General features: G+C 41.8%; 2 protein-coding genes and 1 long non-coding RNA gene across 3 annotated transcripts; 1 reads left to right on the forward strand and 2 right to left on the reverse strand.

Moving 5' to 3' along the window:
* The first annotated feature begins 2,809 nt into the window (after positions 1–2,809).
* Positions 2,810–17,210, forward strand: LOC121719741. The gene is made up of 3 exons (XR_006034356.1): positions 2,810–2,897; positions 5,761–5,763; positions 17,200–17,210. It is a non-coding gene; the product is annotated as an uncharacterized LOC121719741 (long non-coding RNA).
* On the reverse strand, positions 4,667–10,385 carry znf750 (zinc finger protein 750). Its single transcript, XM_042105024.1, has 3 exons — positions 10,242–10,385; positions 6,257–7,839; positions 4,667–6,162 (listed from the first exon to the last, which is right to left on the reverse strand). Exons 2-3 carry the CDS (start codon positions 7,735–7,737, stop codon positions 4,911–4,913), a joined length of 2,733 nt encoding a protein of 910 aa, XP_041960958.1. The 5' UTR covers positions 7,738–7,839; positions 10,242–10,385; the 3' UTR covers positions 4,667–4,910.
* LOC121719542 lies at positions 16,484–18,607 on the reverse strand. Its single transcript, XM_042105274.1, has 8 exons — positions 18,313–18,607; positions 18,133–18,224; positions 17,934–18,038; positions 17,610–17,800; positions 17,349–17,513; positions 17,021–17,265; positions 16,673–16,736; positions 16,484–16,553 (listed from the first exon to the last, which is right to left on the reverse strand). The coding sequence occupies exons 1-7, from the start codon at positions 18,488–18,490 to the stop codon at positions 16,705–16,707; spliced, it is 1,008 nt and encodes a 335-aa protein (XP_041961208.1). The 5' UTR covers positions 18,491–18,607; the 3' UTR covers positions 16,484–16,553; positions 16,673–16,704.
* Between the last annotated feature and the right edge of the window lie 7,726 nt (positions 18,608–26,333).

Genomic DNA, 26,333 nt, shown 5'->3' on the forward strand with positions numbered 1-26,333 from the left:
GCCCTGTCTCACCCACGCCCCTGAGTGAAGAATTCTGTTCTGCTGTTGTCAATTTTTACAGCATTTTTATTTTCCATATAAATAGATTTGATTAAATCATAGGTTTTGCCCCCTACACCGCTTTGTAAAAAGTTGTAAAATAATGCATAGTGCCAAATTGAGTCGAAAGCTTTTTTAAAGTCTACTCTCTCTCTCTCTGCCCCTCTCTCTCTCTCTATCTCTCTCTCTCTTTTCTATCTGTCCCTCTCTCTCTCTCTCTGCCCCTCTCTCTCTGCCCCACTCTCAAATTCAAATTCAAATATGCTTTATTAGCACGACAAACCATATGATGCATTGCCAAAGCGTTCACAGGAATAATAATAATTAAAGAAAATACTAGTGCTGTCACGGCGTTATTAACGGCGTTAACGTAAACCTATTTTAACGCGAGATTAACGTACTTTTTGGTTAAACAAACTTTGTAGTTTTTTCACATGCTGTTGCAACAACTAGTAACGTTAGAACAACTACAACACCACACTGGATTTAGCTAGACCGGAAACTAAACAATACGCACTGATGAATGGAATGGAACATGGTATGTGCTGCACGTACACACCCCCTTTTAGGGAAAAGATGACTGATATAATGGAAACCTTTGCTGCATCAAAGTGGGGAGCGAAAAGGGCTTATACTTACTAAATCTTGAAACAAACGTGAATAAAAGGCACAAAATAAGGTTGGTGTAAGAGTTATCTGTGTGTTTATGGGATTAATGTGACCATGTTCCTATGTTTTGCTCTTTCTAGTTTACAGGAGTGTCACGAATGTATCGATAGGCACAATCAAACTGCTCGTGGCTGACTATAACTAAGTTCAGCAAGCTTAACTTTACATGTCATAACATCAACTAAACATAAGTCACACATTCATTCTATCACTTGTAATATGTTAACTTGTTTTCCTCTAAAATGGGGCGTGATGCAGATTAAATGTATCTTTATGATGATGCGCCGTTAGTAGGCTACGTAAAGGCATGCTGCACACACTTGTTTGGGTTTACGAGCCGGCCAAAGAGTAGTAGCCTAGGCTGACGCATTAAATGTGTGCCGCCAAAGATTCTTTCACTGTCACTTGTTCTGTTATCAACATTCCTCTTTGGCTGCTACTATTTGCGATGCACTCTGCTTTTGACATTCATTTACATTAGATTCCATTCTTTTCAATACAACTCCGCACACCAGCATCACACTTTGGCGCCGTGTAAATCACGATTCAGTTATATTTGGTCAACGCTGCTCCATAAAATCCATTGTTCATCCAATGTTTGCCTGTTAAAAACTTCGGCGCTGATGTGTGTGGCAAGTGACAGTGCACCATAGACTAGGCCTATAAAATGGCAATGCACTCATGTTGAAAACTTCCTTATTTTCAACTGAACTCAAAGATAATGAATATAGTATGAATATAATATTTTCTGTTTGTTATGCCCTTTATAATGTGTGTAGGCCTACATTTTTTTACACTTTTGAAATTTGATTTGAAATAATCAAATAGACCTACGTCTTAAAGTTCAGTTAATAAAGTAACTTGCTTTGCTTTCATTTGAATCCCAATCAAGATACACAATAATTGCTTTATTGTTAATATGGACTCCTGGAAAGTTCAGAAATGCAAAATAATAGAATTTTAACCATATGATAAAATATGTGATTAATTGTGATTAACTAGGAATTCAGCGATTAATCGCAATTAAAAATATAATCGTTTGACAGCACTAGAAAATACAAATACAAAATGATATAAACATGTACAAACATTACAAACATTGTTACACTTCGTCACACACACAGCACGTCACAACCATACAAGACCATTGTCTGTACACGTGCATAGGAAAACCAAGACAGGACAAAACAAAACATCAAGCTCTTTCAAAAACACACACACACACAACTTATCAATATTTTTCCTGTTCACTTGTTATGCTATGTCTGGGGTATCAAAAGATAAGTCTGTGTATGTGTGTGTGTGTGTGTTTGTGAGTGTGTGTGTGTGTGTTTATGTGTGTGTGCGTGTGTGTGTTTGTGCGTGTGTGTATGTGTGTGTATTTGTGTGTGTGTGAGTATGTGTGTGTTTGTGTGTGTGTATGTGTGTGTGTTTATGTGTGTGTGTGTGTGTGTCAGTGGCGATTCTAGACATTTTTAACAAGGGTGGCCCTAGTGGGGAGTAATTCAAGGGTGGCATGAGGCAAAACATCCAGATAAACAGAAACAGGCTCAAGATGTTAAATTAGCACAAATACATTAGGAAAACCATGCACCAAACACCATACTCATCAATTGAAGGGCAAAGACCATACTCTCACATACAATGTATTTGAATAAAATGCAAATACAAATAAACATATTAAATCTAAGTTGTCTATTAATGGGTCAATCCCATTTCTCATTCTTCCCCTTCCCCTAGCCTACCCCTTGTCCCTCGAAACAGAGTGGCAATACATAGGGGTGAGAATATTCCCTCTGGATATAGGACACCTGCCTCTAGGGGACAGCTGGGACGATCAAAACACTTTTTAATTAAACATTATTTACAAAAAGACCACACCGAAAGTTAATATTTTGTCACTAGCAATAACTTACATCTGTCTTTTGTCAAATACAGTTGCACTTTCAGCTCTGAACAAAACCGTTCAGGATATATTTAAACAAAAGTGGAATGTGCGCAATGTTTTATTTATCACTCCTGGTCGGGACGAATTAAACAGACATGGGGGACGAAAGAAACATACCGTTTAGCCTAAGCTATGTAAACGTCCAAGAATGGAAATATTTCACAACAAATCCTTGACTGGTTAAATGGTCACCAGAATTCATATCGCTTAGCCTAGCCTATGCAACGAGTGTTTATAATGAGTGAGCTTGATGAATAGTAGGCTACAGTAGACCTGCATCACTGTACGAAACATGACCAAAAACATGAAACATGACCTATTACATAGAACTGTAAATCATCTGATTGTAATATTTACAAATATCTAGGCTATATTTAACATTTATGTTTTATTTGGCCTGCTATGAAATGTAAAGCCCAAAGTTGGAGACATGTAGAAATTTGCTGCAAATTCAAAACCGGATTACTCTGGAATGGCTGTACAGGGGGATGCTTTACACATTTGGGTTCAGTAAGGTCCGCTGTTTATTCTGATATATGGTTTGTATGTATTGTTTGTAGGCTATATGGGAAGAGTTTGCAAAGCATTCCACCGAGATGAATGGGTAGGGAGATGGGTGCAGAACTGTATAATAATATTATTAAATTAAAGTTACTTTCTCGCTAAGCGTTTACCACAGCAACTGGTGGCTAACATCGTTTAAAAGCTGAGAAAAAGCTCTTTCATGTGATGTGATACATGTAATGTCTGTGTGATGAGTAGACTACTTCGCGAGTACGGTAGTTGAACAGAGAAGAATGGGTGAATGGACGTTCTTTCTTTCTTGTCATGCGCAGTCACTTTCTCCACTGCGTAAAAGACTAAATTAATTTGCGCTGTGAATGCTAAGATTATTTTGACAGGCCATAGGTTAAATAAAAATTCTTAGTCGGATGCAAAGAATATTGAAAGAAGGGTGTAGCCTGTGAACCTCCGATTTTCAAACCTTAATTAGGACAGTATTATAATTAAATGCTTTTAGGCCCACAGTTAACACTTAATGGCCTAGCAAATGTTGGCAGGGTAGGCTAGGTAAAATAAGCAGGTAGGAAAATTAGTCTAGGATGACGTGATTCAACAGACGCAACTTGTGTGTGTGATTAGATAAGCACTGGCAGATGCGATAGGTAAATAGATATTTTTGCATGTTAGCACAAGCAGTAGCCTGTAGGCCTAAACTCACATGCTAAAAACAATAAGTCATGTATAATGGCAAACGTGTTTGCCACTTTCCGACGTCTGTCTGACACTTCAAACTAGCGCTGCAGGTGCATCAAGAAAGGTCCCGCCTTAGACCGTCATAATGGCCAATCATAGACTAGGATTTTGGGGTGGCACCTGGGGTGGCCAATGGAATTTTAAGGGTAGCCTGTGCCACCCCGAGCCACCCCTCTGGCTCCGCCCCTGCTGTGTGTGTGTGTGTGTGTGTGTGTTTTCATGCTAATATAGTAATGTTGCAGGTGATAGCTTGTGTTTTGAGTGTGTCAGTGATACAACAAGTGGACAAGCCCTTACCTGTGGAGATTAATAACTGTTTCTTGGTCGAGCAGGTTCCTTATACACCTGTTGTGTGTAGGTGCCAGAAAGAGAGAGAGATAGAATGTTTGTTTGTGTGCATGTGTGCGAGAGAGGGAGAAAGGTGAAAGAGTGTGTGTTTGAGAGAGAGAAAAACAAGAAAGGGTGTGTTTCATTAGAGGTCTGTTAAATGTTGGATGGGGGATCGGGGGAGGTGGGGAGAACCGGTTTAGATATAACAGGTGCAGCAGGAATTCAAAGTTTTATAGGCCTGACAAACCAAACTCTGATATTCATTTGTTGATCTCTCTCGCTCTCTCTCTCCCTCCCTCTCTTGTGTGTCTGTGTGTGTATGTATTTGTATGTGTTTACAGATGTGTATTTTGCAAGTTAGTGTTTGATGCACACATGGAATGCAGAAATATGCAGAAATACTATTTACACATGCACACATACACATATCTATATTTTTTAATATAGCACAAGGGCAGTAAACAAATTATTGTCAAACATACATTTACACATTCGAATAATCACATAAAAACATAAATCCACACATAATGTACACAGATGTTTATTATGAATTTAAATGGGCTGTATTCAAAACTTAAATTTACATTCCCTCTTTCACTGCCTGCAATAACCCAAGAAACAGAATAAAAAAAAAATTAAAAAAACTATTTTGCCCCGCCCACTGTCCTCAACACCGTGTCCTTTTTCTCAGATTCCTCTTGCTGGGGGTGGAGTCTCTCACTCTCTTTCCAGCACGTTGGCTGACAGCGTTCCGAGCCACACCCCTTCCATACCCAGCGTTCTGTTTGGCCTGTAGCCGTGTGGTTATTCTGGCTGGTGGATCAGTGTGGATGTGGGTGGAGGTCCCACTGGGCCTCTGGCGCTCCTGCTTGGAGGTGGAGGTTGGTCGGCCAGTGGATGCAGGGGTGGAGCAGGACATAGATGGGTTGGGTAGAGTTTTGGATGAAGGGCAGGTTGAAGGGTGGATGGAGTTGATCGCTGGGGTGTTGAGCGGTGTAGATTTGATGGGTGGTGTTTCGGATGCAGGGTGGGTGAAGGTGGTTACAGAGGTGTCTGGGGGTCCAGCTCTGTTGGGCAGAGTGTTGGTTGTGGAGGCTGCCGGCTTCTTACTAGAGGTGTGAGGGTTGCTGATCCAGATCTGGGAGGTCCTACAGTTCATTCGGGTGGACAGGGTGGTAGTGGTAGGGTTCAGGGTAGTGGTCAAAGCAGTGATGTCGTCTGTAGTTCCATCTCCATGGGTAGAGAAAGAGATATTTTGTTTGAAGCCTTCTTCACATGTCTTTACTGGAGCTGGGCAGCTGGTCGGAATTGTAAGACGTTGGCTCGGGGTGCCTGTTTGGTCAGCGTTAGTGCTCTCAATAGAGTTCAAGCTGAAGGATGATGATGAATTAAGATGATGATCGCTTGAGGTTTTCTGGTCTGGGTCAGGATTCTTTGTCTTGGCGATGGAGCTGATTGAAGTGGCATAATGGTTGTTTTGGGTGGTGGTTTCTTTGACAGTGTAAACTCTATCAAAGGCAGTCATTAAAGTGTGTGAGTCTGTCTTCAGGTGTGGTGCCTGGGCCAGCTGGCAGAGGGCAAAGGCCGCAGAGTGTTTCTGAGATTCTGCTGAGTCATTGTCAGTGATTTCTGCTGAGTCAGCACTATCAGTACGACTGGGGTCTGCAGCGAAAATATCTGTCTGAGGCGTGTTGCTATCTAGTGGGTGAGACGAAGTGGACATGGACGTTTTTGCATGAGGGGATTCTTTCAGAGAAAGGTTCAAGGGGAGTTCTGGCAGTTGGGAACAGCGCCCTCTACTGCTCTGGAGGACATCTGCATCTTTACCGATCCGTTGAGTTTTGGATAAATCCAGTGGGACATCTTCATCATTTTCAGAAACCAATCCATCTTCTGTATCCCTTGCAAATGGTTTTGACCTGAGGAAAATGTTAACAATTCAGTTAGATAAACTTATCATAAATCCACAGCTCTAAATGAGCAACTGAAATTCCTAATAATTTAACTTCTTACCTGGATTTCTTCTTCTCTTCTGGTTGCTGATCACCTGGCTCACCAACATAGTCACCTATACTTCTGTCAGGCTGTGAACTGGCAGTTTCACCTTCCAATTGGTTGTCCTGTCTTGAGGCCAATTCCTGTTGCAATGGCTGCTGGGAGTTGGAGTCTCTGTGGGTGAGATCTGTGGCACTTGGTTGACTTGGGGATCCTGAGGCGGCACAACCAACCCTGGGACTCATCTGGGGGATCTTCACCTCGCCCATCTCACCCACCTCCCGGTCACCTCTTACCCCAGACTCGAGCTCCCCTCGGTGGGCGTTGAGGTACCCAGTAGTGGGCCTCTGGAGGTGGCTGTACAAATACCCCGAAGCAACACCCAGGGATGCGGAGTAGGCACCCAAACTGGAATGAACCATTTCAGGGTAGGGGTACGGATAAGGGGGAAGATGAGGGTGAGTCTGATTCAGGGTATGGTACAGACCATAAGACACAATACCCTGGCCATACTTATAGTGCTGCTCTTGTCCAGGCAACACTTGCCCAGGCAACATGGGGTGGGGCCTGTGGGTATCCAGGAAGTAAGGTGGGACCGGGTGGAGGTGGGATACTGATTGATTGTGGTATACTGGAGACAGCAGGTAAGGGTGGTATTGGGGGTTTGTAGGGTCTTGCGTGGTATAGCGAGGATACCCTGGACACAGAGGTTCCTGAGGAGAAGAGTCCATCTCTTTGTCCTCAAACGAGGGTCTCTGGTCAAGGCTGATGTGCGGGGGTATGAAGGGGCTAGGCAGTGGCCAAACGGGGGTCGGTGTGAAGATCTGAGGGACTGGACGAGGCAGGGATGAATTCTGAATTGGGTTCTGAGTTTGAGTACACAGTGTAACGTCCTTGTTGTCGTGATGTTGAACAGAGACTGGACTAAAGGCAGAGCCGTTGATGTTCAGCGGCTCTAACTCTTTTAATTTGTTGGCTGGGTCCTCAGTACAGGAAGGCCTGTCCACTCCCTTAGGCAGCTGAGGTGCTCCCCCATTTTGATCCAACATCTCCTCTTCCTGCTGGTCTCTCTTATCCTCTGTGATGCAGCGCTCGGGGTGCACCATCTGTGAACGGGGGTGTTTTCGCTGCAGCTCTTTACCAGTGCCACCACCACAGGGCAACACGGTCTTGTCAAGCTGAACATCTTGAGCTGAATCTGTCGAGCCACCCTGGACCTTTCCAGAACTTTCTCCTGCATCTTCTCCAGAGGACTTGGAGGCGATGGTGGCAGTTGGAGCTTTTGCCGGGTGGATGTCTCTCCCCAGCTTGACCATGAGGGAGATGGAGTCCTTACAGAGGTTGTACTTCATGTGGTTGAACAGGTGGGTCTTCTCGTTGCAGGTGAAGGGGCACTGGAAGCAGTGGTACTTAAAGGGCTTTCCCAGCGGGCGGGGGATGTAGTGGGGCCTCTTGGGCTTACGCTGCAGCTTCTGCTGCTTGTTCTCACCGCTGCTCATCTCAGACTGCGTGCGTGTGTGTGTGTGTGTGCGATGGAGAGAAACGTTCCGAATGCAGAGAGATGGGTCAACCTTTCCTTGTAGAGAAGGACATCACTGTCTCTGTTGGAGAAAGAGAGAGAGAGATAGCGAAAGTTTCATACATGTTTCATATACACATTCATACATGTTTAACAAGTGTATCATGGCCAGCACTACAAATCCTTTGGGTCATTGCTGAAGAAACCCTAAGGTGGGGTGGGGTGGAGAGGGAGAGAGAGAGAGAGTAGAGTGTAAGGTGTTCATAAGGCGTGCATAACAGGTTTATCATGATCTGCTCAACAAATCCTTAGGTCATTTATTATGCCATTAAGGTAGTACAGTTGATAGAGTGACAGAGAGGGAGAAAAAAAGAGGGAATAAAAATGTGTCAAAATGAGACAAAAATGACAGAGCTGTCATGGGGAAACCTGTTGATGGGAGTGTGATCCAACTCTTGGCCTGATTCCTTTTTTGGGTCGGGGGGGGGGTGGGGGGGTGGGGGTTCAGAGCTACTTAAAACATGTTGCGGGCGCTCATCTAAAATCTTCCATAGTCTGTGCATATCTCATACACATCTCATATCTGCTTGTCAGATCATCATAGTTGTTATCACATTATTACCAGGGTTGTAATTGCACAGTCCAGGTTGTTGGAGGGTACAGCAAACAGCTTCTACAAACTCTCAGTAACAAACCAGATCGAAAAAAAAAAGCTCAAAACTTTACCAGCTGACTGCGAATTCTCCCAGTTCTCCAGATTACCACGCCGCTACTGCATCAGACATTTTCCGGGCCGTTTCCTCTGAGTGTATGTAAATATAAATACTGCATGATAGCACCCCTCTCAGATCTGTGCCCTGAGGTGCTGGTTGCGTTAGCAGCACCAGTTACACTTGGCAACGCTGTAGCAACCATAACAATGAAAGCTGTCATGAACATAGTCATTATGCAAATGAAGGGGTGTGGTCTCTCTGCTTTGCATTTGGCTAGAGGGGTGGGATTTGCGTTAGAGATGCTGAGGTGTTCACTGGATCAAAGAAGAGTGTTGCGCACATACACACACATACATTACACACACACACACACACACACACGGACACACTCAGCATTCATGTGAGCCACTCCTTAGGTCTTCCTGTCTGTATCACAAAAGGGTTAAACTTCTGGTTTATACCTTAGGAACTGTGTCAAAAAACTGATTCATTGTCTCTCTTTACAGTACTTTGCCTTATCTGGCTATTTGCCCTGTCAGTGTCACATGTTTTCTTAAAAGGTGTCTCTTAAAATTAATGAGATTCACTCTTTGACATTATTTTATTCTCATGATTCTCAAAATGTCATAATTGACAGGAGTTGATGTGATAGGAATTCTCTCCCTCCCTCTTTCTCTCTCTGTCTCCCTACCTCTCTCTCTTTCTCTCTCTCTCTCTCTGTTTTTTCCTCTCTGGCTCTTAGCCCAGTGAGTGTCACATGTTTTCTTAAGAAGTTGTCCCTCGAGTTCCACCAGTCACTGTTGGCGACACCCGTTACCGTGGTGCCGCGCCCTCTCTTCTGATACTCCCCAAAACTATGGGTGGAGTGGGAAGGACAGCTACAGCTCAACATATACACTAATTCCAGAAACAACATCAAAAAAACATAGCATACTGAATAAAGCTACATGTTTTTATGGTTTGTTTACAATTAATAAATATGTACCAGAATGCAACAACAGCCAAGTTGTGTTTCATCTATATTATGAAATTCCCTTTAAAACATTTCCTCCTTTATGTCAACACACAGTTTATGAGTAGATACCACATTATGAAAATATGATAGCAAACACCAAACAAACAATAATAAAAACTAACAGTTTCACTAACACGTTTTCACTAGTTTAAAACAATTTATCTTTGGTGTCTCTCGTAAAAACCTTAGGAGGAAGAGGCTAAACCTATCCAAGTGAAATGACAGGTGAGTTGCCAGGTAAGGAGCACACCTGGTTTGTCTGGTCAGGTGTGTTTGAGCAGGGATGGTAGTAGCAGTAACTAGCCAACCAGGTAATAGCAACCCCCCTCTGATGCTATTCTTCAATATCCTATTTCCTTAATCCAGGGCCATTCAGGCTATTTAATTTTTTTTTTTTTTGCAAATAGATGGATATGTGTTCATTTTGAAATATTTTGTGTCATATAGCTGGTCTTTTCAATGAAACAAATCAATTGTTCTTGTTACAAAGCTTAGCCAGGTACAATGTTTCTAATAAGCCACATCAGATTTTAAACTGTCACTTATACTCATGACAAGAAATGTTCACACCCTAACAAACAACAAACAAACAATAACAGATACAAATAGACAAGTTCTATAGTCTATACGATAGCTTCACAAGCATTTACATTCAAACTGTGCTATGCTATGACTGAGGTGTCTGGGGTGAGTGTTTCTCATACACACCCAATCCCAAACTAAAACATTGTAGGAGACAGTCTATTGGAGACTTACCCAGAGAAACATATCTTCACAGAAGTTTAGTGATGGTTGACAAGCCCGTGGGAGAAGTCCTTTGGTTCCTCTGAACAAGCAAAGATGGTGTGTGCACTCACCTATGAGAACACACCTGTTGCGAACAAGCGAAGACAGTGTGGGCACTCACCTGTTCGGTGCTCATCCTGAAACACCTGTACTCTCTGCCTCTCCCAGGAGGCGGAGTTTAGAGCCAGTTTCTGGTGCCCAGAAGGCACTCAGATATTCGTCTGACAATAATGAGGCCTCCGGACATGACACACACACACAGACATGCATACACATACATACACACAAACACACACAGACACACACTTCTCTCCCTCTCTCTCTCTCTCTCTCTCTCTCTCTCACACACACACACACACACAAACAAATACACACTCACAGAGACACACACACATCAATACACACACATACTCACATGGACACACTTTGGAGATGGGGAATTTTTAAGCCCCACCTAACCCCATCAACTCGATAAAATGGTAACGTTAAAATATTTTTTTCACAATGTGGTTCCACGCTACATACTGTATTCCTGTCTCGGTACGCTGGATCAGATGTTATTTTATTTCATATGGCGGTCTGTTTAGGACTCCTACGTTTGTGTGTGGCTATTTTGATTTGAATCTATGATCTTCCTTGTCAAAAAAGAAAGGCAATGTTAAAGATAGGCACAAAAGAAACATGTCCTCCTGTTCATCGCGCCCCACCTGTCCTGTCTCTCTATTCCCCACTAGTGGGGCCCACCCCACACTTTGAGAACCACTGCACTATACACACACACTACACACTCACACACAAACTCATCTACAATACATTATACATTCATATTAATTTAAATGTATTCAAGTTCAATGTTATATTCATATATAAACAAGTGGAATGTTTGTGTCAGCACACCTGTCCTTCATGCACGCACACACACATGCACGCACGTTACGCAAATTTTGATTGCAAAACCACTACCTGTCTCAGTGCACCTGATCTTCAAACACAGGTATCTCGTTCACACTCATACACACACAAACACACACACACACACACACACACACACACACACACACACACACACAAGATACACACTCACACACACAGGTGTCTCGTTCTGCAAGCACAAGCCTGCACATGTTTTCTCTGGCTCATGGCATGATGAACCGTTTGACTGTTTCAACATTTGCACAGACCAACATAGAATACGCACACACACACACACACACACACCAAGACATTGACGTATAACACACAAACAGTGGAGTCACACATGAGTATTTGAATGGCTACTGTATCTGTCCGTTTAGTAATCATAAGTTTGAATTTGACCCCTTGGGGCATCATGAAATTCTGTTTAGGGTTAAACACTTTGGCACATGCATGCATGCATACAGACACAAAGACTGTATTTGGTTTCATTTCCTTATACAGTATGCATGAAAGGCTATAGCCATGAAACAGTATTAGAACTAGACTACACACACACAAACACACACACACACACACACAGAAAGTGAGAGACAAAGTTGCATATTAGTTATTGTTGTGACATACTTAATTTGCGCTGGGCTGGGTTACTCAAACACACTCTCATGGTCGTTACTCTGAGGTGCAGATGTACTAACGCTTTTGCGCCCATTTCAGGCGTATTTGTTTCGCAATGTGCGTGTAAAATCATTGCGAGGTATGTACAAACGGGCCGCAATGATGTAAAAGCGCAAACTGCCTGTCGCGGGAGCTGAAAATGGCAGATTGCGATTGTCATGTCATGCATATGCATTCATGGGAGGATCCAGGGGAAAGTGGGAGTTTAGCGTAAAAAGATGGGAGGGGAAGAGTAAAGAGCGCCTAGTTATGTATTCCGCAGTATGTACAAAGACTGCTCCTGAAAGCGCACGTCTATTCTGCGCCTAAATACTTCCGCCTTGTAAAAGCAGGTGTTAATCCAAATTGCAGTTCAATGCGTCAATAAGAGAACCTTTCAAAGACATTACAGAATCGCTATTTAGAGCACCAGTTTTTGTGGTGAAAGTATTTGTACTACCAAAAGCAACCTTAACTTTCGTTGGCCTTTCGAATGTCTTACTTTCACTTTCACGTCATTCACTTAAACTTTCGTACTTGCTAGATTTGACCAATCTTCCATAGCCTACATGCACAAGTAGTTTGAGTAGAACTACTGATCTTCATTATCTCCCTGCTTGTTTACATCTTATCATGTATGGTATTATTTCATGATCGCTAAACGTTTGATTCTTTTTAATGTTGTCATCAGTTAACTTCATTCAACTGCGCTTGTGTGTAGGCGCTGCCATTCAGTTGTGGACGTTTGTAAATTGCGTTTATGAGCGGAGAAAGGCAGAGAAAGGCGCAGTTTACACTAAGGATTGAACGATTGATAAATACGACGGAAACTTGGGTCTGACAGCGTTCGCAATCTGCGGTGTGTCCATGGCGCTGATAACGCTACGTTCGCAAATGTACGTACATCTGGCCCTGAGTGTGTATATCTATGTGTCTGTGTGTGAGTGTAAGAGAGAGAAAGAGATATATATATATATATATATATATATATATAGAGAGAGAGAGAGAGACAAAGATGCATATTAGTTAATATTGTTACACACTCAATTTGCTCAAAAACTTCCATGCATGCATACAGACAGAGATACTGTATTTAACATGGTTTCATTTCCTTATATGCATGAAAGCTTATAGCCATGAAACAGTATTAGAACTAGCTGAATTTGTTGATGTGTGTATGTTACAGTATGTGTTAGATAAATAGTGCTGTAGATGTCTGGTTCAATGTTTGTGTTGTGGATTATGTGTCAACATGCCTGTACTGTAAAACAAATAGCCACTCAGGGACATTAAAGTTTTCTAAGTCTAAGAATTAAAACTGTGTAAGTTTTACTGAAAGAAAGAGAGAGAGAGAGAGAGAGAGAGAGAGAGAGAATGTGGAAAGAAATGTGGTTCTACGGCCTACTGTGTGCCCTCTGGGTGTGGAGTCTTCAACATGACCTCAGGGGATATTCTCACACACAGCACATACATTTATGTGGTTTCTCTCTCTCTCTCTCTCTCTCTCTCTCTCTCTCTCTCTGTGTGTGCATTGTGTATGCGTGTGTGTTTGTGTGTATGTATATCAATCTGCCTGTGGTACTGCTGAGGTGTTATGGAAGCCCAGGTTGCTTTGTTTGCGGCTTTAAGGTTGTCTGTATTGTTGGGTCTGGTGTCACTTATTTTCCTCTTGACATTTTCTCTATGGGGTTCAGGTCAGATGGGTTTTCTGACCAATCAAGCACAGTAATGCAAGCAAACCAGTTACTAACAGTTTATGCACTGTGGGCAGTCCTGCTGGAAAAGGAAATCAGCATCTCCATAAAGCTTGTCCGCAGATGTAAGCATGAAGGGCTCTAACATTTCCTGGTAGAAGGCGGCATTTACTCTGGCCTTAATAAAAACACAGTGGACCAACACCAGCAGATGACATGACATATTGTTACTATAGCTGCTTTCAGACACAACCTCCACACTATTTGCGGAGCTTTGTCAAACGGAGGTCCGACATTTTGGATGATTCAGACATGATGCTTACCTGTGGACCTTACAGTATGCTGACATATATGTGAACGACACAGACACACATGAACAGAATCTCCGTATGGTTGAACAGGTTGAACGGGGCCTGTAGGCTTAATTGTTTACTATACGATAAACTTTAATGGGTTTCCTGGATTAGATCAGGGGTGTCAAACATAAGGCCCGGGGGCCAGATCAGGCCCGCCAGCAGGTTTCATACAGCCCCCCAGATGTTTTGGGTAGGAAGGGAAAATTAGAAAAAAAGATATTCACATCCACAATGTGTAATAAGCAATATCTCTATGATAATTGATACAGTTATTAAACCTAGCACTAAAAACCATCCTCAGGAAGGAATAAGCAGAAAAACTAACATGGAAGTAGGGCATTTCAAGAGAGAAAGAGCAGAATATAACCGCAGTGCATTATTTGTACTTGTTTGCTCGTAAGTGATATCATCTAACAACACTCTGATACCAGAAGCAGAAAACTGATAATGACCACAACAATGACGGCCCCCCACGAGGTCTCATTCCAACAAATCCGGCCCACTACCTAATAGGAGTTTGACACCCCTGGATTAGATTGTTCACCCCTGGATTAGATTGTTCACCCCTGGATTAGATTGTTCAACATAACAGAAACAGGAAAGAAGTACAAACAGATCACCAAGAACAATTAAAATTTTGTCATTAAAGGTGCCATGTGAAATGTCCGCCAAAAAATCAATTCATACTCCACACTCCATAAAAGATGGGGGCAGTATTACAGTACTCCAGAAAGTGAGTTGGTCCACCCTAGAGTAACAACCGAGAAACGGCATGATGATGATAATCCCTCCTCCGATCCAAGCCTGTTCGTCTATGCTCCGCCCCTACCTTCACAACGACCCCAGAGCGGTAGAGCCATATAGCCGAGCCAACTGCACTAAGTAGGCCTACATAACTAACGTTTTGACTCCAGAGGAACGATTGTCGTTGATATGACATCTTCAAGCTACTCCCCTTCACCTTTGCCAGTGAATATGTTCATATTACGTTTTTATTGTTAGTTTGAATTACATTAATTTGACACACAGCATTCGCTGATGTTGACCAAGCTAGCGTCAACGTAACGTTAGCCAATGTCAAGCGCTATGTTGAGCCAATATTTGCGTGAATAAATCTAGCTAATCTTGGCTCAGAGCGGTTTTAAACTGTAAATATAGTGTGAAATGGTACATGTCTTCCTCATGTTTACTTCGAGATTCCGACTGTAACCATCAGGTCGTTTTTATCTGTTATGGCAGACTGATGATGAAGATTACACCCCAGTGCCCAGCCAGTCACAGCCTAGTCAGACAAGAAAGAAAAGGGGAGATTCTAGAGGAAGAGGCAGGGGCAGAGGAAGAGGAAGAGGCACGGGCACACGAGCAAATAGGGCAGCAGCAGCCAGGGCTGAAGAGGATAGAAGAGTGGAGGAGCGTCGCCGTGAAAGAATGTCCGCGACTCAGGTTAGGCTACTTGGACGTGGTGTCTGAAGCTAAACGTTATTTATGTCCACCCAGTTTGTAGTATTTCAAGTGGATTTCACTGGCCACACATGACATCCTAGACAGTTAGCCTATTTGAGGAGATAACCATTGAATGTTATGAGTAGTAAATGTTCCACATTATGCAGTGATGATTTGCACATGATTAACCTACACTTTATGGCCTCGCAGAACCTCCTGCAAGATTTGAGCTTTGAGGAGCTGAGGTCCTTCACAAATGACATTCTACAGTGGCAACCAGGCTTGGTGTTTGATGTCCTGGCATTACGCCAGAATAATGCCCCCCCCTCCCCCTCCATCAGCTGGTCTGCCATGGTGCACCTGTCATAACTGCAGGGACATGCCCACCGACAGGGAGAGAAAATGCTGCCGGCAGACACCAAACAACTGCATTAGCAACCTACCACACTTTAGGGATTACTGCCTGGATGGAGGCTTCCTGCGCATTCACCGCCAGACGACGTCACCGACGTTACAGCGCTCGGCCGTGCCAGAGAACCAGGGGCAGAGAGCCGAGAGTTTCGCTATGCCGCCTATAGACATTACATTTACTGGCAGCATAGGTCCCTGGGAGCTGGGAACAGACTGGTAATCCCGAGTTGTTGTGTCTGTAAAATTAGGGACACATTTCCGGATCCTCAGGGCCAATACACAGGTTTTCTTCCTGGCTTTTAGTTTACCTTTTTGTTCTTAACGTTAAGTTTACATAACTATTTCACTTTCAGGAAGTTTACTGTAAATTGTGTTGTTACATTACTTTGCTTTGATAATCTGTATTTAATAAACCTTTCTGTCCGTCGTTGACAATCAAACCCTGGGGCCAGCTCTTACTTTTTAATGTACAAGAAAGAAAGCAGTAGAATAATTCTTGCCAGTCTGGAACAAATTACTCTCTAATAACGATCAGGACAAACAATATGTTGCAGGGTTTCAGTCTGTGTAGACTGAAATAACTGTGGTAAAGCATGAAATGGTAGTGATAATAGGTTAGTTCAGATATTTTATTTACAAAACATGCTAACACTCACACATTGTAGTCACCCTGTAAAAACATTACAGGAATTCAAATTAAATACTACAAATTAAAACTACAAATTAAAATTTACTAATTTTAAATAAGTGTGATTGTTGGTGGGTGTCCCATTGGTCCCAATCCTTCTCTTTGTCGGAGGCTTGAACTGCGACGAGTTGAAATGAACAGTTGTAAGAAGTTGTAAAAGGCAATGACAATATGATTGAAATACATTTTACATGTCATACAAAAATTAAGCGACCTGACAGAGTGCATTTCACTCACCTATGCGTACACTGGATGCTGCAATTCTGGCTTCACTGGGGAGAACTCGACTGTAAATCAGGTCCTAAAACATACAAAACATTTCCTTGTAATTATGCTTGATTGATAGGTCAAACAGGAAAACCTGATACATTTCTTCCTCAAACTCATACTCAGTGTCAGGATCCACAAGATCCTACTATTTTGCATTCATTTACTACACGTCACTGAGGTACATATGGTATGCCAGTTTTAGCATTGCTATCTGAAAGAGAAGGACATTCATACAACTACAGCTATAACTCCCTAACCAGTGGTATGTTTGCTTGTACACACCCAAACACTACACAGGAGCTAATTTTTGCATACCTAGTCCTCTCCTGACTTGTCTTTGTACAAGCTCTGCCGTTGGTGGGGGTGGTACAGGTGGAAGTAAACCAAGCCTTTGTGGGTCATCTGGCCTTAGGGTTCTTGTCCTGGGCATTCCAGAGCCACTCTCCAGCCTACATCTCACCACCAGCGTCTGTAGTTCCCCAATGTAGCTGTAGGTTTTGGGAGTCTTGTGTGCATAGACACTGTACTGTTTCGCATTCTTCTTGTACACTCGTCTGTACCTGAAAATAGGGGGGTGATATTGTTGTTGAAAGACATTGAGACAAGTAACAAGAAAGATTTCAGTAGTTCTCGTAATACTTACATCTCTGTACCATCTGCCCTCTTCTGAGTAGGTCGGTCCCGATGGTAGTTGTAGTCCAGGGCTGCCAGAAGGACTCGGGCTTCGTACACCGGTGGACTGAAGGCAAAGCGCTTGCTGGCATACATCAATATGTGGTTTTGAAAGGATTCGAGGTCTGCCGTTGATCTGTAATGGAATTAAAACAGAACAAATTAAGACAGCTAAGCAGAACTGAGCAGTTGTTGGTCAAATGAACACTTTCACCCCAATTCCCACACATACCGAAAGTGCAGGTATTTGTGCACATCCTTCAACCATCGTTTCTTGAGGATTATCTCCACAAGAGCCTTGTGTGCTTTGGAGTCTCTTTGAATCCATTGCTTCTCCGAGTCTGCCAGCTGCCCATGTTTACAGCTGCCCATAGCCCACTCATGCTCGTTGCAGACATGATGTAAAAGGCCTGCCCAAAGTGTCTACAATTGTAATACACAACATAAAAAGAAACAACAATTATCAGTGGGCAGTTCACAATTGGGATGGCTTATTTATAAGGTTAATTTACAATAAGATTTGGGAAATTAAAGGGAGAAACTACACAAAACTTACCAGGAACTCTTCATAGGAGTCGGCTGTTTTGCAGCACCACCAGAAGTGATTTATGATATCTTTCAGCCAAAGGAGCAAGACAGACAGTTCTTTTACCTGGGCTGCCTGGGTATAAGGATTAATAATTAATAGCAATGCACAACAATGACAACATTATAAGGCGCAAGGGTACAATTAAACTGCTACTATGGACACTCACAGCCGCAATCTTCTTTGCCAAATTCTTGGCACCATGCCACATATCTAAACTGTGATGAATCCCATGGTCCTTGTACCTCCCCTTTACAGGATCTACAAAACATGTACATGCAGAGATGGAAATAAGTCAAATGTTGACTACATGTCAAGTAACAGCTAGGGCATGTGGATATGAACTCACCCATCAGGGCACCAATCTGTGAGTGGGCATCTGTGCAGATTTCGACCAGTTTAACTTCAGTGACTAGTTGATCTATTGTCAAGATGAAGGCCTCCTTCTCCATAATGGCAGACCGTCTGTCGGTTTGTCTTTTGTCTATTGTGACTACACTGATGATCTCCAATGTGTCGTTTTCCATTGTAGTGTAACTACAGTACTGCGCACAGTGACCCGGCGTGTCGTTTCTGCCATCAGCTAGATGTGTAGGACAAGAGAGTTTGTGTTAGATAAAAATACTGCAACATAATTTCTAGAAAGATAAACTGTATGTGTATCACCAACCACGGACAACAACATCTTTGTCCTGAAGTCTTGCAATCACATTGGATCAGCAGGGCGGGCCGGTTACGTTGTTATGAGTGCGAGTCAGCCGAATCAGCCGGCTACGTTGTCATGAGTGGATCTGTAGACGAGCGAGTAACTCCTCGTCAAGGTGAAAAGCAAATCCACAACAAAAGCCATTCTTTCACTTCTGAAATAGCATACAATGTTCTACACGTAGGCATAGCCTACTTTAAAATGCAATTAGGTCGCGAAGACAGTCCGAAACATTGCAAGCTCTGTATGGAGTTGCTTGAGTAGGCTAGCCTACCTGGGTCATTTGGATCAGCCGCGGGCGGACCGGTTACATTATGTTGTTATGAGTGCGAGTCAGTCGAATCAGCCGGCTACATTGTCATGAGTGGATCTGTAGACGAGCAAGTAGCCTAGTTTCTACTCGTGTCAAGGTGATAATAATAATAGGCCTAATGAGAAAAGTAGTAGTAGTAGTAGTAATAATAATAATAATAATAATAATAACAATAATAATAATTTAGTCTCTGCAGGGCATTTCTACATTCCTGTTTCTATGTCTACATTGAAAGTCAATTGCTTAGGCTAGGTTAAGACAATAAATAAACAGTCTGGCTCAAACTGCTTTCTTTCCCGTGAGTGGGTGGAGATTTTGATGCTATTATATTAGGCTATATTATATTATATTATATTATATTATATTATATATGATATTATATTAGGCTACCTAACATGAGATATATATATATATATATATATATATATATATATATATATATATATATATATATATATAGCTATGATTAATAGGCTAATAATATTAGTTGCCTAGTAGGCCTATTAGCTGCCTATAATACCTATTAGAATAGATTCCTAGTAGCCTAGTAGCATTAGACCTAGGCAAATGTTCTATTGTTAATAAAACAACAACAAATAATTAATTATTATAATATAGGCTACCCTCCCTGTCAATAAGATCAAAGTTTCTGAACATGAGCACCAAAAAGATGAACAATGTGTGGATGCACTTTGACCAGGAGACCAAAACTCTTAGGCTAAATGCAAGTACTGCAAAAACCTGGTTTCAAATCATGGAGGATCCACATCCAACATGAGAAGGCACTTAACGAAATGAAGCACCCCACTGCACTGCTTGAACGTAGGACTGAATTTCTTTGCGATTTAGCAATACTGACTCAAGTGACTCAAGTGACTCGTTCAACCCGGATCAGTTTAGTGAGTGACTCAGAATAACCCGGATCCTTAAAAGGAATCGAGTTTGACAGGCCTAGTTGGCTCGGCTATATGGCTCTACCGCTCTGGGGTCGTTGTGAAGGTAGGGGTGGAGCATAGACGAACAGGCTTGGATCGGAGGAGGGATTATCATCATCATGCCGTTTCTCGGTTGTTACTCTAGGGTGGACCAACTCACTTTCTGGAGTAATACTGCCCCCATCTTTTAAGGAGTGTGGAGTATGAATTGATTTTTGGCGGACATTTCACATGGCACCTTTAATGTAATTTCGTTACTTTGTTGGGAAACGAAGTAGTCTAAAGGTAGCCTACATTTAAATTTCATTAATTCGTTACAGTTAGGCTACTGAATAACTATAACGTCCATTCCTGCATTAGGCCTAGGCCTACTCATATAGCCTATTAACTTATTGTCTCCATGATTGCTTATTTAAAATATGGATTAGCCTTGACAGCCTATAGGCTACATTATTTCATAGAGATGTGCGTAGTGTAGGCTACAGCACGCATTCTCTCCCTGCACCTCTCTCCCTCAAACGGGTTCAGCCTGCATCTCCCCTAAGCAAATCAAGGTGGCTTGTGCAATAACTGTTCATGCAGACTTCAACTGGCGCGGTAGCCTACACAACTTTGCAAAGTCAACTTGAATGTATCAATTTTGAACAAAGTTAGTATTATACCCTATTTAACACAACGTTGTCTGTCGCGTTGTTAATCGCAAACGCAAATTTATTCAAACGGCTAAGGAATTAACTGTAGCTTAATTTGTGGAGATCGAAGAGAACGCATGTTTGACATAGGCCTACGCGTAGCCACGGACGGCACGGTCTACTTGTCAGTCTTGCCCGTCCGATTAGAGGGCTTTCCTTCGTTTACGCTCACCATCTTAAAAAGACGCGCATGCAAGTCAACACTGCGCTGAAACAAGAATCAGTCAAATCGCGAAAAGCCACAGCTCCGTTTAATTGTCAGGTGTGATGAAATGCGTTCATAATCCACTTCTTATGTCATAAACGTTGAATGCCTATGGAAAGGTTTTGTGGTAGGATTGTCCAATGGTCAGTGTTGCTTCAATTTGTGTTTTGATTTATGCGACGAACCGATGCTGGGTTCAGTTTTGCGCAAGTTTAAAACGTTTAGCCGACTGCCTAATTTGTCATTTTCGTTCTATAAGTTCCATTTTTCATATCATGAATGTAACATGCCTATGATAAGGCTTTGCAGTTGTACAAGAATCTATTGTCTCAATTGTGATTCATGTGATGCGCACACCGATGCTGGGTTCATGCACTTGATCAGCCTAGAACAGGAACATTTTTGAGAGGGAATGAGAGAATGAACGCACGCAAGAAACACTTTTTAATTAAACGTAGGCCTAATTTACAAAGACATCGTAAAACACTGAAAGTTAATATTTACACCACAGGTCTCACGTTGCTCTCAAGATCAGTCGCGTGCTGCCCTCTTTTGAGCTTGCGAGAGGCTTAAGATGCACAATTGCGCAACCTATAATAAAAAGTAAATAATGCTTAACTAGAAAATGTAATTTCGAGGAAATTACCAGTGCATGAAAATATAAACATACTGTATATTAACATAAAATGCCAAACAAACCTTTATTTGATAACAGTTGGCAGAAGTCATAGTTGATAACAACTGACAGTTGAAATGGCTGAACAGTTTAATAGTTGAGTAGTTTAAATAGTTAAATTATTTAGAAGTTATTTATTTGAAGGTTTTAGCACAGTAAAGTTGAATATGGAGCATAGCACAGGCAGAATCGGATGAGGACGCACTGGAGGGAGCGTCACAGTACTGTTAGCCAATTAGAGGCGAGGTCATTAACATGTCATGAATATTCATAAGCAAGAGGCAAATCCTGTCGTTCCTCCCCTCCCACCTTCCCCACCAAACTAGAACAGCATGAAATAGACGCAGGAGAGCATTTTTTCCCCCAAAACCGGCTCACAGGGCATTCATCAATACTACAGACCACTGCAAAATTAATCAAAAAACGATGAGATGAGACCTTTAAAATTTCTCCTAAAAGAGGTAAACGTTTGTGACAATCGTCATCTTGCTTTCAAGTAGCCCTAATAAACAGTTGGAAACGTTTTAAAATAAAGACCTATTTCTTTACACAGTCAAAAGTCTTTGCAATCTTCCTAGTAGATATTTTACTTCACAACACAGGTAAGCACCCTAAATGCAGTTCAGCCACTGACCTAGCCTGCTAATGCTATCGGAATAGATAGTTATGGTTTGAATTCCATGATACTATCATTGAAAGACCACTTGGTCATAGCCCAATATATAGATCTAAATGCAAACACACCTACCTAGCTATATTTTGCTGGAATTGTACCAGAATGCCTACAGAAGCAGAGAATGTGTGCTGCAAGACTTCTTAATGGGAACTATGGCTTTGATAGCCTGACATTGGCAGAGGTTAGCCTACTCAAGTTGTTTTCTGTCACGTATGACAGAAAAAGTAGCCTACTATAGGAATCTTATAGTATTTTGGGACTAAATATTACAGTAATCTTAAAGGAATGCTATAGTATTTGGACATACTATAGGTACTATAAGACTACTATAGAAAAACTATAGCGGTTACAGGATATTATAGTTATTAGTAGTACTTCTACAGTATGTCCCAATTATTTCTATAATAATTATTCCTATAAGATTACTATAATATTTTGTCCCAAATACTATAAGATTCCTATACTACTTTTTCGTAAGGGGATTGCTCATGTGGTTAGAAAAATGGGCAACACCAGTACCCCTGTTGTCTGTATGACCCTGTACCCAGGATTAGAACCAGTCTGCCATAGCATAATGTACTCCCTTCAAAATGCACTAAACATTCGACTATGGCCCTCTGTGAGACAGAAGATATGAAAGGTAAGATAAACCTTTAGCTTAAAAGGGACAAAAACTGATGAAACTCCTAAAACAAATATACAAAACAAATATACAAAACAGGTCAATTTTCAATAAATAACTTTATTATATTTACATACAGCAGTGGTACTCAAAGTGTGGTCCGCAAGCTCTCAAGTGTTCCACAAGTAGATGTGGTAAAATATAATAGATGAGTTGTTTGCAATATTGAACCAACTTGTATGTAAATCCAAACAGTTCTGCAACACTGATGAAACCTATGCCAGTTTAAATCATATGAATCCTCTGACACCATAATAAGGTGCAAAGACAATAAGCAAGGTGATTCAGTGAGAAGGCCTATTGTGTAATATACTGTTGAAGTAGGTCTACTGTTTTTTTTTTTTTGCTAGGTCCGTGAAACACTGACAAATAGTAATATTGCAGTCTATTAAAATAATGCAAACACAAAACAAGAACATCCAAACTATGCACAGAATTAACAATGTCCTCTTTTTGCCAGACGATGCAGACATCTGGCCTACAGATCCTTTTTAAGATGGTGCTGGGATTATTTAGGAGAAAAGGTCTGAGTTGTTGTTTCGGCTTGTATTGTCCTGGGGATCTGAAGAGACAAAACACAAAACACATTCGTTGGCTGTGATGATTCTATTACATTGCTCTTTGATTGCGCTGGGCCATAGGTGGAGCCATCAGGTGTTATTGTGGAGATGTCGCTTTCATCCTCCTCCTCCTCTTGATCAACCCGAGGTCTTCTAGCTGGCCTTGGATGAACAGGCTTGATGGCAGTAGAGGTAGCAGGCCCCCATGCCCATGGTGTATCCGAAGTGCTTGTATCAATACTCATACTTTTCATGAAGTATTCTGTTTGGGTACCTAAAGGTGTAAAATGTGTATTACTGTCAAGTTACAAGATACTAATAGTACACAGGACATTCACTATCTCACACAAAACTGTACTGGCACAATGGAAACAAAAATATTTTAGTGACTGTGGTAAGGTGTATGATGTACTAAGTAGCACACCCACAAGAAGACATTCAGTAATATCAATTCTATCTGTTATGCAATTCATGGGTCTCACAGGTGTATTAATCAAGCACCATGCAGTCTGCATTCATAATCGAGGTGCTTGATTTTATACACCTGTGGAAAGTGACCTGAAGAAACCCATGAATTGACTTTCCCAAACATTGACAAGCACATAAGAACCTGTATTAGCCTACTAGAAAAAGACTTCTAGAAACGAACTAGCACAACAATAAAAGTTAGATCACAAACCTTTGCTTCTAACGTGATGACCTAATGTAGGCTAGAAAGCTGTGTAGCCTGACATGAGGATGTGCTCTGGAAGACATAAAAAACACTAAGTAAACAGCAAGTAATCAAACAAAACATCATTGTAAACCTACAAAGGTCAATGTAATAATGGCAAGAAGACATAAATTAGACTGAAGTGTAAATACCTGAGCTCTAGTGATAGCAACTTAGCCTAATAGTGCACGGGTATTGTGTTTTTGATTTTCCCCGTTTAGACTAGAACAATACCCGTACTTAGTTGAGCATAAGATATTGTTGCTAATGTTATTATTTGTGGTTTAACGCTTAGGTTAGAATATTATAGGTTCAACAAGCTAAATCTCTGGGTAGTGTGGTCAGTTTCTTATGAGTGTAACGTTAGCTACACCAGGCACGTAACTGAAGCATTCCGTTCGCGTTATGTACTGCAACAATTAGCTTCCAATAGGCCTAATCAATGGAAGTAGCTACACCTGGGTGTTAGTGGCCTGTAGGCTACGTTCGGGAAAATAGACCATTCCTCTAATGGATTTTACCAGAGCCCTTCCTATTAGACATTCTCTGATTTTACACGTCGCGAACAGAACACTTCAGTTATGTGCCTGGTGTAGCTTCCTGTAATATAGGCTAGCCTAAGCCTATGTACCCTTTTCATGCATGCTAACGTGAAGAATATGAACATGCTATTTTGTAACAGACGTTAGGTGGAAAAGTTTGTTTGTACTTACAGCCTGTGAGCTGGTGGTCGATCGTCATGACGGTACAGAACCAGGTTTTCAGAACATCGATGCAAAACCACTTTCTAACTGTAGGCAGTGAGTGTGGTCGAAATGATTGGAACACAGAACTAATGTTGCACTACTTCGGTGGTGGTGTTCCAACGATAAATCCAAACCATTTCTTCCTCAACTCTTGTTTCTAAGGCAAGACATGCAACATTGATGTGTTATTGCCACAAATAACACAGGCACGATTTTTTTCCGCCATGTTAGGAACTTGCTGTTAGCTCCTACTAGCTGCAGAGAGACAATCCCCTAGCCGCAAAATCTTCCAGTCTTCCTGTAGGCGGTCACAAGCCAAGGTGGGCGAGGCCATGAATAATCAGTTTCCCTTCGGCGTCATTGGGAAGGGCTCTTTCTGATTCGCTTGTTTTTCTGTGTATTTTCTTTCATTGGCTAATGCGGGCAATGGGGGTAGAAGATCATTTTCACGTGCAGCATGCATATGCAACTTGGAGTAAGCTATAGTATTTCGAAAGTAACAAGTATTAAACGGGTTCTCAGTGAATGACACCTTTAAGCTGACAGGCAATTGTTACCATTCTATTAAACCAGCGTTCACCGACAAAAAATCAGGAAGCGGTTCTTCTTCCTACTTGGATACTAGGATCAAACACATGAAGTTGTATCTCCGAAGACATTTTGTGCAACAGTTTTGACTCGAGTTTTAGCCAGGTTTTAGCACTGTAAAGTTGAATATGGAGCACAGGCAGAATCGGATGAGGACGCACTGGAGGAAGCGTCACAGTACTGTTAGCCAATCAGAGGTGAACGTTCCTCCCCGCCCACCTTCCCCACCAAACTAGAACAGCATGAAACAGACGCAGGACAGCATTTTTTTCACCAAAACCGGCTCACAGGGCATTCATCAATACTACAGACCACTGCAAAATTAATGAAAAAACGATGAGATGAGACCTTTAAATGGGTGAAGTTATTATACAATAGACCCACTGCAGCAGTCTTGACAAACTCTATGACGTCCAACCCATTCAAACTTACCAGAGGAACATGTCAGGGATGTCCACTGTCGCCCCTTTTGTTTGTAATGTCCATAGAACCACTGGCCCTAACAATCAGATCACACCCGCTGATACGGGGAGTAACAATAGGAAGCTGTGAACACAGAATTAGCCTTTTTGCAGACGACATCATACTCTTTTTAAAAAATCTGACACAATCCCTTCCTGCCTTTCTTCACACAATAGCAACCTTTGGGAAAATCTCTGGCTATAAAGTTAACAAAACCAAGTTAATGTAATTTATCTAATATTATGTTTCTGAATGACAAAGAAAGAAACAAACCAACAGTGGGGAACGAATTTCATAACGCATCCAAGGGCTTTAAGTACTTGGGGATACAGGTCACCCCCAAAATACATGATATAGTCTCAGAAAATTATAACCCAATTCTATCTTCAACCAGTAATACTCTGAAGAGATGGTCAG

The sequence above is a fragment of the Alosa sapidissima genome, chromosome 9 (genome assembly GCF_018492685.1).
Source record: "Alosa sapidissima isolate fAloSap1 chromosome 9, fAloSap1.pri, whole genome shotgun sequence".
NCBI classification, from domain to species: Eukaryota; Metazoa; Chordata; class Actinopteri; order Clupeiformes; family Clupeidae; genus Alosa; species Alosa sapidissima.

Excerpts from the sequence above, each read along its gene's own strand:
- LOC121719542 (XM_042105274.1), bottom strand. The coding sequence starts at position 18,490 with ATGGAAAACGACACATTGGAGATCATCAGTGTAGTCACAATAGACAAA. Across the intron at positions 18,039-18,132 it reads TGGCAAAGAAGATTGCGGCT|GCAGCCCAGGTAAAAGAACT; the intron begins GTGAGTGTCCAT and ends CCTTATACCCAG. Across the intron at positions 17,514-17,609 it reads CACAAATACCTGCACTTTCG|ATCAACGGCAGACCTCGAAT; the intron begins GTATGTGTGGGA and ends ATTCCATTACAG.
- znf750 (XM_042105024.1), bottom strand. The coding sequence starts at position 7,737 with ATGAGCAGCGGTGAGAACAAGCAGCAGAAGCTGCAGCGTAAGCCCAAG. Across the intron at positions 6,163-6,256 it reads GAAGAGAAGAAGAAATCCAG|GTCAAAACCATTTGCAAGGG; the intron begins GTAAGAAGTTAA and ends CATTTTCCTCAG.